Source organism: Sinocyclocheilus grahami, unplaced genomic scaffold (genome assembly GCF_001515645.1).
Source record: "Sinocyclocheilus grahami isolate Dianchi unplaced genomic scaffold, SAMN03320097.WGS_v1.1 scaffold378.1, whole genome shotgun sequence".
Lineage (NCBI taxonomy): Eukaryota > Metazoa > Chordata > Actinopteri > Cypriniformes > Cyprinidae > Sinocyclocheilus > Sinocyclocheilus grahami.
This window is the reverse complement of record NW_015505557.1, coordinates 178,327-190,340: the sequence shown is the minus strand read 5'-3', so window position 1 is coordinate 190,340 and position 12,014 is coordinate 178,327. Positions and strand designations below refer to the sequence as shown.

The window sequence follows — 12,014 nt, the reverse complement described above, 5'->3', positions numbered from 1 at the left end:
AGTGTTTACTATTGTCATTTTGCATTATTGACACTATTTTCCTAATTAATGCTGTTCAGTTGCTTTGTCACAATCTGTATTGTTAAAAGCGCTATATAAATAAAGGTGACTTGACTTGACTTGACTTATTTGTTATAGTGAAAGTATATTTAAAAACAATCATTGAATACTTACTTTTTGTTTTGCTAATAATTTTTTTGTTAGAGCAAACAAAAACCAAAAAAGATGTGTGTATATATATATATATATACAGTATATATATGACTTGGCTACACACACACACACACACACACACACACACACATTTACTTAGCTATCTAAATGGGGACATTCCATAGGCGTAATGGTTTTTATACTGTACAAACTGTATATTCTATCACCCTACACCTAAACAGGAAACTTTCTGCATTTTTACAATTTAAAAAAAACTTTGTTTACTTTATTTTTATACCAGTTTTACAAATGACGTCCCCAAAGGGAGGTTTTTGGAGATTTTGTCAGGTTTAGCACACACACACACACACACAGGTTTGTTTTTATGGTTTATGGGGACTCTCCATAGGCGTAATGGTTTTTATACTGTACAAACCGTATTTTCTATTGCCCTACACCAACCCTACCCCTAAACCTACCCCTCACAGGAAACTTTGTGCTATTTCAGATTTTCAAAAAAACTCATTCTGAATTATTTATAAGCCTTTTGAATTACGGGGACACTGAAAATGTCCTCATAAATCACCTTCTCGATGTAATACCTATGTCATACCCATGTTATTATACAAATTTGTGTCCTCATAAACCACATAAACACGCACACACACACAAACACACACACACACACACATCTATATATATACAGAAGTATATTCAGAAATTTGCAGCATTATTTTCAGCTTTTAAAAAACTGTTATAATGGTTGCATTTCTAAATCCATAATTATATCCCACAATGCGTTTAATGAACAAACTAAAAAGTGGTAGCCTGCAATTGTTAAAGAGCAATTTTTACCTGATTTACCATGAATTACTGTATTTAGGTTGATTCAGTGATGCTACTGTAAATAACATTTTTGATTTAAATAATATCAGTTAGATGTTACCTTTTTTAATGTACTTAAACATTATTCATATTTTATCTTTAAATCGACAATGGAATCTTTATTTATTACTTTATCAAACTGAAAAAAACAAAACATAGAATGACCTTATTTGTCAGTATAGAGAATGCAGTTTGTGTGTGTGTGTGTGTGTGTGTGTGTTATTTTTCAGATTAGACATTTATTAACCAGCTGTATTTCATTTTGAATAATGGAGCTTGCTGTATTATTATTTTCCTCAAAAGTAATTGATCAAAACCAGACCTGTAAAAGAGATTTTCTTCATTAGCTTTTAACATGGAATCATATGGTGAGCAGAAAGGGTGATTACAGCCTCAGTAAAAACAGATTGTCATTTCAGTTTTTCATTTAAGTATGGAAATGTTGCTCTTCCTGCAGTGGCAGGATGTGGCTGCATGCGGAGACAGTTGCGCCTGAGAGGACCCTAATTCATTTAAGACATGACTTGGTGCCTGCATACGAAACCGGGACAGATGAGTTTCCTTCTCGGTGCTCCATCATACGATATATCTCTCCACATAAGAGCACAATCTGCTGTTCCTGAGCCCAGCTTTACCCACAGAAGCTCTCGCAAGTCCTCGGCTGTCAAGTAAATTCACTTTATCATTCAGCCATATAAATCATTGCAGGCTCCACAGGAAATCAAAAAAGTTTGACTTTCCAGTCATAAACCATAAAATCTGCCATTAATATAATAACATGCATTGGGATATTTGGAAACGGGGCTAAATGAATACCAGACCTGGGCATCTATAAAACGGTTTGGCTTGCAACATTGGGCAGGATTGCGCCGTCGTTTTCCAAAATACATTATCGGAAATAATAGGTATAATGTCACCGGGGCTATATGTCACTCATCATGGGAGCTCTCTGGAAACGTGATTTGACCGGTTTGCATTACCAGTTCATTAGTTCTCAATTAACACTCAGTCACCTCAAAAGGTTTATAGGGCCGTTTCTTTGACGAGAAACATGTCTTTGCTCCTCTGCGACTGGCTGAGGCTCAAGATGGAGTTTCTTTCCAAATATTTCACATTTTAGTGTTTGGCTCAATCCTATGGAAAAAGGCTGTTTTGCATGAATATTTGGCATGCTGCTGAACTCTGTCCATCATATGCAAGTCGCTCTTCGCTGAGACGCTCACGTGTATTGAGTGGCCTTTGACAGGTTAGAGGGAAGATAACTCGAGACTCCTGGCAATAACCTATAGATTTAACAATGAGATCTATTGTTCATCTGGTAGCTGTCCATGGTACTGATAAGAGAGCCATTTGGTCCACAACTACCTTGATTATCATTTGGTGGGTTTGAGTGTAATTTGACCAAAACTACTCTGAAGTTTCTTGTTGTTTTTTCATGCACTGGTCAATTCTGGGCTTTTTGGCTTTACATTAATAAACATTATGTGTTGTTTCAGATTAGTGGAAAGAAAACATCCAAAATACACTTGCAAGTGTTTATTTTATTGCACTTTATCGATTTGCATCTGTAGATTTCAAATATAATACATATCTTCACAGGCCATGTTCTCAAACTGAATTAATTCTCATGCACTGAGCCAGAAATTTCATCTTCAGTAGCACTTACTAAACTTTTCACTTTTATCTATATTCTTCAGGTTTTTACAAAGGAGTTTGTTTTTATATCATTTACAGTGGGTATAGAAAAGAATCACCCCCCCCCTTCAAATAATCACATTTAGTTGCTTTGCAGCCTGAAATGAAGACGGACACAGTTTTTGTTTTATCCAGCTGCATATCCCAACATATCCCAACAGACTAAAGACTGTAATTAAAGCAAAAGTGGTTCAACAAAATACTGACACAAGAGGGTGATCCCTTTTCCAACTCATTGATTCTGTTTTTTTTTCCTGACATGTTGGTGTTATATCTTTCACTTGGTTATAAGTTACACTGAGTAAATACAGCTGGATAAAACAAAAACTTTGACTTTGGAACTGTCTGGAGACAACTTTATAGAGGTCGTGCTCAATAAATAAATGCATTTGACCTTTTTTTATGCAATGATCATGATTCTTATTTGGATTATTTATTGGCCGTTACACTCTCTTTTTATGATTATATGAATTAGTATTTGCAAGGACAGCACAGAGCTCATGATGAGCAATGGGTCAATCGCTGTCCAGAAAAACAAAATTAAAATACAGCAATGATATTAAAGCACTAGATGGCGCAGCTGAGCTAATGTGACTGTATCTGGAACTCCTCATGCTGTTAAATCCCATTAAAAACTACTGAGATGACTGCGTTCATTACCAAAGTATTGACTATAAAATAACCTTAAGCTACTGGATGAGAACAAAACTGACACTACTTGATTAGAAATGAATTGAACTGGATCACACTATTGTCTTAATAGGTAAAGCTGCTTTTGAAGTCGTGTTAATTTTGAAGAGCTTTAACAACATTGACAGTTATTGAATGAAATGGAATCAACATGAAACTCAGTTGATTTGAATATCGACACAATTGTCTTCTTTAAAGTTGCTTTATAGATGGTTAGACATTCGATGAACTTTGTTCTATGTTCATTATCAGCTGAAATTAAAGTCATTGTATAATTGTTGATTTTATTTATTTTTGGAACAACATAAGATTGTGTAAATGATCAGATTTTCATTTTTGGATGGACTATTCCTTTGAATTATTATTTTCATTTGATTTTTAATTTTGTTTTAAGCAGAAACTAAATTGAGCTATATTTGTGCTTAAACCTATTTGTTAATGGTGTAGGAAAACAACAACAACAACAACAACAACAACAACAACAACAACAAACTAAATTAAAATGTGTGACTTTGCTTTTCAGGTATATTTAGCTTGTTTAAAAGATGTTTAGATTTAGCCTTTTCTTTAGTGCCCTAACACAGACTGTTTGCAGACAGAGTGAAGTTTGTCTTGGGTTGTTTGACACAGAGGTGCTGACTGCTTTGTGGATGGGTCTCTCTCCTTGCTTCTCACTTGGTAAGACAGTAATTGAAAGATTGACATTAAAGGGAAAATCTGGGGGAGTTTTTCTTGACCAAGAACAATATGGTATCAGGTACTGCACCCTCTCAAATACTCAACACACCCAGCATTACTTCAGATTTCACTTCACTATATTTAATGATGTACAGTGGGGTCCAAAAGTCTGAGAGCACACTGAAAACACTGGATTTAAAATCTAATTTAAATCTGGAAATATACAGAACAGATTCTTGATACATTTAAAACAAAGAAACATTCTGAACAATTTCTTTGTTATCCAGCCAGATTAAAGGAAAAGTTAACCCAAAAATGAAAATATGCTGAGAATTTACTAACCCTCAGGCCATTCAAGATGTAGATTTGGAGAAATTTAGCTTCTCATCACTTGCTCACCAATGCATCCTCTGCAATAAATGGCTATCGTTAGAATGAGAGTCCAAACAGCTGATAAAAACATCACAATAATCCACAAGTAATCCACACCACTCCAGTCCATCGATAAATGTCTTGTGAAGTGAAAAGCTGTGTTTGTAAGAAACAAATCAGGCGTTTTACCGTAGTTTCTGGCCAAAATACAAGTCCATAATCCATAATAACGCTTGTAAACAGCGCTTGATCCGTGCATATTTCTTTCCTGATTCAGATGAGACTACTTTTTCACTGGAAAAAGAAAGCAATATTAAGGATAGAGGACCCGTGTTTTTGCCAGAAGCAATGTTTTGAAGTTAAAAACGTCTTAATAATGTATTTATTTATTAAACATGCAGCTTTTCACTTCACAATACAATAATTGATGGATTGGAGGATTACTTGTGGATTATTGTGATGTCTTTTTGGTGAGCAAGTGATGTAATGCTAAATTTCTCCAAATGAAGAAACAAACTCATCTACATCTTGGATGGCCAGAGGGTGGGTACATTTTAAGCTAATTTTCAGTTTTGGGTGGACTACTCCTTTAAGGACCTTGTTGTCCCTGACTCATTAATTGCTGGATGCAGATCGGAACAACTTAAGTGTGAACATGAAACTTGCTTTTCTCACTCAGTTCATATTCATGGAAATCCCAGGAATGCTCCTTCAATTAATGTGTAACAGTTCCAATTTAACAGACATCAGTACCAGAGAGACAAACGCAGCACTGAGGCCAACCGTGCACTTCCAGAACCATCCAAAGCAAATGTTGATCCAGACTTCGGTCCAAGTCAGTGCGTTCGACAGTAGTGCAGCTTTCATCTCCAGCCAGGTACCTTCAAGGTTCATTGATAAGGCAATGAAACTATATGTAAATGGAACAACCCGACGCATGGCCATTAGTCTTCCCTAAAGCCCCAATGTGACTTTTAATCAACGTCAAACGGCGAAAAAGAGACAGAGGAGAAAGTTTAATGACGGAGATGATATATTTAAAGAGGAACAAAGTAATGCCAGGAAATTATGATAGAATACTAATTTTGAGATCATTGCAAAAATTTATTTTTATTTCTCTTACAAAGAAAACTATTATAACAACATACAACAATCAAAAAAAGCCAATTTCTTTCACTGTTGTCATGATAATTTCCCTTAAACCCCTTTTTCTATCCGTGGATAAAAGAGACCAGGCTTCACAGGGAAGAAAAGCAAGATAATTTAAACACAGATGTGCAAAGGAAACAAAGCATGCAAGAACCAGAGACAAATTTGCTACAAATTGCCCTCAGTTAACCTGTCAGATAAATACTAATTTACAAAAGAAGAAATGAGATAATAATTCAACAAAACTAGGGTGATGTATTTACCTCCTGTAATATACAACATGGTCTCTGAACGTTGTAAACATTTCGTACACTCACAGCTATTTCAACTAATAGGTAGATGCCCTGATTTGAAGCCGTGTGGCCGTCAGGATGGGATCACTGGGAATGCAGACCTGGATCCTGTGATGAATTCAAGCAACGGACCTGATTTGAAGCAGCCAAAATGAACCATGACTAGTCCTACCAGAGATGCAATACTGGACCACTGTTAAGGTAAAGAAGTTCAGAAACACATCCAACTCATGCTAAGAGCTTTGGTTTATTTGAATTGAATTGCTTAAATATGGGCTTTACAAGCCAAATAATAAGCATTGCTTCGAGGAAAGCTTTCAGTTGTTTGGTGAGGTCTGTATAGTTCCAACTGTAAGGCACTTGATAAATATAACTCTGTTAGACAATTGTTGGGTAAATCAATCTGTCAATGACTGGTCAACTAGGGGGAAAATGATGAAGCTAATTTGCACATTTCTGAGCTGATAATGAAGATTTTCATTAGCAAAACTGACAATGTACCACCATATCAATGGAATAAAATGTAGCTACACAACTGGTCAAAAGTTTGGGCTCAGTAAGATTTTTTAATGTTTTTGAAAGAAGTCTCTTTTTTTATGAGCATTTATTTGATCAAAATAGAGTAAAACCAGTAATGCTGTGAAATATTATTCCAATTTAAATTTTTTTTCTATCTGAATATTTTTTAAAGTGTAATTTATTTCCATGATTCAAAGCTGAATTTTCAGCATCATTACTTCAGAGTCACATGATCCTTTTAAAAAATCATTCTAATATGCTGATTTGCTGCTCAAAAACATGTATTATTATTATAAATGTTTAAAACAATTACAATAATACATCTTATAAACATTGAAAACTGAAAACGTAGTTGAAATATTGAAAAACTTTTCATATGTTCATATATTTTTCAAGGATTCTTTAAAGAATAAAAAATAACAGCATTTATTTGAAATTGATTTTTTTTCATGTATACATGTAAATGTATTTACTGTCATTTTTGATCAACTTAATGCATCTTTGCTGAATATTAATTTCTTAAAAAATATTACTGACCCCCAACTTAAACTGAAGGTTTAAATACCATTCCAAAAAAAAAAGGAAAAAGTAATTTAACACTAGTTGCATTGTTGCAACTGGTAATATAGTGCCATAACTGAGTGTGAAATTGATTTTTTTTCATGTATACATGTAAATGTATTTACTGTCATTTTTGATCAACTTAATGCATCTTTGCTGAATATTAATTTCTTAAAAATATTACTGACCCCCAACTTAAACTGAAGGTTTAAATACCATTCCAAAAAAAAAAGGAAAAAGTAATTTAACACTAGTTGCATTGTTGCAACTGGTAATATAGTGCCATAACTGAGTACATTACCCCTCTTTTCTGAGGATATGAATTGCTCCAGTTATCAGGAAAAGAATATTGTGTACGACACATCCAGAACCTTCAATATTCCCCCACTGGAAACCTTTCCCAGCCACATTTGATAAAGCAACATAAAAGCTAAATAAATTATCCCAGCACATGCACATCAAAGAGAGCTTGATCTAGCACATTGGCAAACACTTTTGAGCATCCGTGGCTGTTTCTTTGGTTTAAAGCTTTAAAACAGTGAAAAAGCATTTAGTATCAAGCAATATTAACTGCTTACAAATGTAGTGTACTTAGACACAGAGACTCTATTTCGTTTTAAACGCATTCGACTTCAACATACAACTCTGTGTGATCAATTAAGGCACAGAAATTTAAATTACTGTAAATGAGTTGCATTAACTTGAACGTAGATGCTTTACAAAAATATTCCCTCCATGACTCAAGTTCCAAATACATTAATTCATCTATGGCTTTTATAAGTTACTTTAAATCCTTTTATCAAATACGTATAACTTAAATGCTTAACTTAAAAAAGCACAAAAAGATATATTTGATCACAAACTGTGTTACAGGTGTTGTTCAGTGCTTTAAATGATATATTAAAAACATGCCAAGACAAGTAAATAACAACAAAATGCTAATGAAATACTCGATCCATCGCTATTCCTTCAATTCCAAATAATCCCGCCTATGACAATGATTCCCAGAGGTCAAAAGGTCCAGAATAATGTATTACAACAACAAAGTCCAATGTAGAAAATACTTCCCTTTCAACAGGCTCATAAATACTCATGTTAGCGAGGGAAAGTAGCTCAGCGAGACAGGATGAACATCCAAGTAAGGTTTGTGCTTTAAAACCATGCCGTTCTTTTGGAGCTTCCACGCTCACGTAACTGTCTGATCAATATGGCCGCCACACGCCTTCGTCCATTCTGCCAGCAGGATGAAGCAGAGTGGGGGAGTTGCTATGACTACCGTCTCCCTCCACCCCCCCACTTCCATCAGCCTGGACCGGGAGGTTTGGGTTGACCAGGCTGGTTCCCGTGGACGCGCTAGTACAAGGCGGCATCATCCGAGTGGGCGATCGGTCTCCTCCTGGAACCATAGAGAACTGGTAGGAGCCCGATGAGGCACCGTAGTAGAGATAAGGTGTGCTGCTGCTCTGGAAGGGTCCGCTTTGGCTCTGGGTGGAGCCGGGGTACGGCGGGGGAAGGTAGGTATGGTAGTGAGCGCTGCCGAGGGACATTCCGTTGGTGACGGGGGTGGGCGTGTACGTGAAGGTGGCTGGGTAGTGCATTCTGGGACTGGAAAATCGGCTCTCGGTGAGTGAGGAGAAAGCGGGGAACTGACGCTCAAACTGGCCTGGAAAAGGACTCAAATCTGTTGAACCTGCAGAAACAAATGATGAGGTTACTTTTTATAGAAGTATGGAAGGATTTAAATACTATTGAATACAGAAATTACAGCAATGAACAATCATGACAACAGAATTGAGCTTTATTGAATTTCCCCCCCCACTTTATTTAACTACAACCCTGTTTAACCAAGAGCCAGTTGCATAAGCATACACTCTAAAAAATGCTGGGTTAAATATAACCCAGTGCTGGGTAATATAGGGACAAACCCAGCAATTGGGTTGTTTTGACCCAGCGGTAACCATTTAACGGTCAAAACAGCCCAATTGCTGGGTTTGTCCCTATTTTACCCAGCACTGGGTTGTATTTAACCCAGCATTTTTTAGAGTGTAGCCACTGCGTTAAAACTAGTTTGACCAACTACTAGTTAGCCGAATTAGGGTTATCAGTTACTCTTACTTTCTGGATTCAAATTAGACCAATCTACCTTTTTGTAACTGACTTTAAAGAGTTATGACCAGTTTTGAAGAAACTAAAAAAAATCATATGAATAACTTTTTAAGATTGTTTCTCATTGTTTCACTGTTATTTTACGTTAATTAGAAAGTAACTATTAAAAAGACACCATTAACTTTAAACATGCAGAGGAGGACAGTTTATCGATTAGTTGGCTTCACTTCATTGTGGTTTTTCCTCTTTGTCACAGACAAGTTCATGTGTATGTGTATTCATGTGTGCGGTTATATGTCTCAGTTCATTTGTGTCTCCGGGGTATTTATATGCCTCTTTATGCTGTATGCATGTTTAAATTGTTCCTGTGCATACAAAAGTGTATGTATGTATGTGTGTGTGTGTGTGTGTGTGTGTGTGCATCTGCATTGGCTGCCGCACATAAAACAGAACTAGGATGCATAATCGGTCACACATTTGGAAACGTTTAGAGGGGCGCGAAGCAGCATCGTAGCAAGAGAGACAGACGTCTGCACTGTTGTGGGCTCCTGATATCTTCAACATTATAAACCCAGGCAAAAACTGTCCATCTGCCCTTCTGTCCTTAACATATTCTTTATTTCCCTCCAAAAATCAGAAACCGCTAATGGTCTATAGCTAGTGCTAGTGCCAAGGGGTAAAGGAACAAAGAGAAACAGCCTCGCCTCCCTGGCACAGAGCTGTTTTCATAAATCACACGGCGTCTTTCTTGTCACCATGTCTGCGCCTGTGGGCCGACTGGGTGGCATGGTTAAACGTGGGCGATTTGCGGAGACTCGGCTTGTCACTAACGCTAGCCGATTCTCCTTTTGCCTTAAACGCCCACCCCCCCTTTTCTTTATATTCAAAATCTTTGGTTTAAGCGGTTGACGATAATGGTTTTCTCGCCTTAGGGTATACAGAGAGCCTGTGCTCTGAATAAGAGGCCGAATGATAAAAGCAAAAAAAGTTATTTACATACATTCTCTGCTAGTCACCAAAAATCCATAGACAAGATGGTGCTGGTCTTGAGAACAGATGCTATGTCTGTAAAACTAATGATTTATTTGGCAAGAATGATTTGTTTCAGGTGAACCAAACAACTCTGGGTTATTTATTTACAAGTTTATCTCATGTCTACATGAGGAATGATGCCACCATTCAACAACACAGTGCAGTAGTTTTTACTCATTGTTTGCTACAATGCTAAAGCTAAGCCTCTAACTTTCTAAATATGACTACTACTTAAACACATACGCTTCAAGCTCGATTTCATGCATTATTTTTTTCAGAAATGAATCAGACCTATAATTCATATCGCAACCAGTGTTGCTTAATCTAAAACTATAAATTTTTTTTTACTAAAATAAAAAATAAATAAAAAACTTGAAATATATGAAAATCATAAATGCTGCCTTGCCAACTAACTGACATAAGTTAACAAAATTTAAATGTATATAAAATTAAATATTTAGAAATATATATATATATATTAAAAAAAAAACGAATACATATGACAAAAGCACATTAAACTCAAAATTGTAATCTAAAATAAAATAAAATATTAAATATGATAAAAGCTAATAATAAAATATAAACAATTACTCGGTAACACATTTGGATAATCCCCGCCTGCCCGCGAAATACGAACAGAGTCTGACCTGCCCACAAACACTTCCGCTAGTTAGTGTGTTTACATCATGTTGAGAAGATGCTGTGTTCAAGGATTCCACAGAAATACAATTCGAACCTTTTGTTGTGTGCATGTCATTCTACCAAGGACTGCTTCTCTAATCTTGGCTTTTATCTTCGTTGGCTTCTAATCTTCTTAATTTGGACTAACAAGCGCTCCGAACGACAACCTGTAAGTACGATTGATACGTTATATGTACATTTTCAATTGAGTGCTCAAAATATCAAGCTTTTGTGCTAGTATGTGATGGCTTGTGACGTCGGAGCCTGGGCTGTTATCTCCGCCTACTGGAAACTTTTTCAGGCTTCTGATTGGCCAACATGGCTTTACGGTTGAGATTATATCGCCACCTGTTGGTTTGGCATGCTCTTGACAGTGCTTCATAGCATGCGTTTGCGTTTTCATGTGGACAGGGATTTTTTTAAAAATGGAAGAAGGAAAAACTATGTTTATAAAAATACCCGTGTACGTGTAGACATGGCCTTACTGAAGTAGTTCTGATAATTCCCACTATTTCCCAAGAATGTGTCGATTAATGTAGACTGACGTTGTTCTAATTACTTTGTTTAATAATAAAGAATGTAGTGTAGCACACAGACTTTATAATCATTGTGAAATTGCCGTTTTTTTGCTGCACCGGTTAATGCGGGAGAGACGAGCGAGTTAGTTAGGCTGGTGCGCATGTGATACAGCTGTTCTGCGTTCTGATTAAAAGTTAAGACCGAGCATCTTTTGTCTGTCGTTCTTCAAACATTACAGTAGACATATTTTGGTTTACAAACTGTGTTGTTTCATCAGTGTATAGGTGCTTTGTCAATGGTAGCGCTCGCTCAAGGACTCCTCTCTCTGTCAATCACAACAGGCTTGGCCAGCTGACCAATCAGAGCAGAGTAGGCTTATGGAAGGAAGGGGTTTGCTCCGAACTTGCTTGGAACAAATCGTTTCGAAATCATTGGTAAATGACTCTAATATTAAATGTATATTCTGAGAAAATTACAATGTTTTCTGACCTTAGATGCATTTAAACCTGTTGTAGGGGACTCCAACACAATATTAGAACACTTTAAAATACCACATGACCTGCTCTTTAAGGTAAAAAAAAACATTATATCCACATACTGTACATTATTGTTTCTCCTCTATGCCCCGCCTTTCTGAAACACGTCGATTTTTACAAAGCTCATCGGTCTGAAAAGCGAGGT

General features: G+C 36.3%; 1 protein-coding gene across 1 annotated transcript in view; it reads right to left on the bottom strand.

The window, feature by feature from the left end:
• Positions 1-7,876: 7,876 nt before the first annotated feature.
• The window catches only part of LOC107549686 (runt-related transcription factor 2-like), a 37,551-nt gene continuing 33,413 nt past the window's right edge, over positions 7,877-12,014 (bottom strand). Inside the window, exon 5 of the mRNA XM_016230861.1 lies at positions 7,877-8,685. Within this exon, the coding sequence (XP_016086347.1) occupies positions 8,198-8,685 (488 nt within the window). The 3' untranslated portion in view covers positions 7,877-8,197. The remainder of the gene's footprint in view (positions 8,686-12,014) is intronic.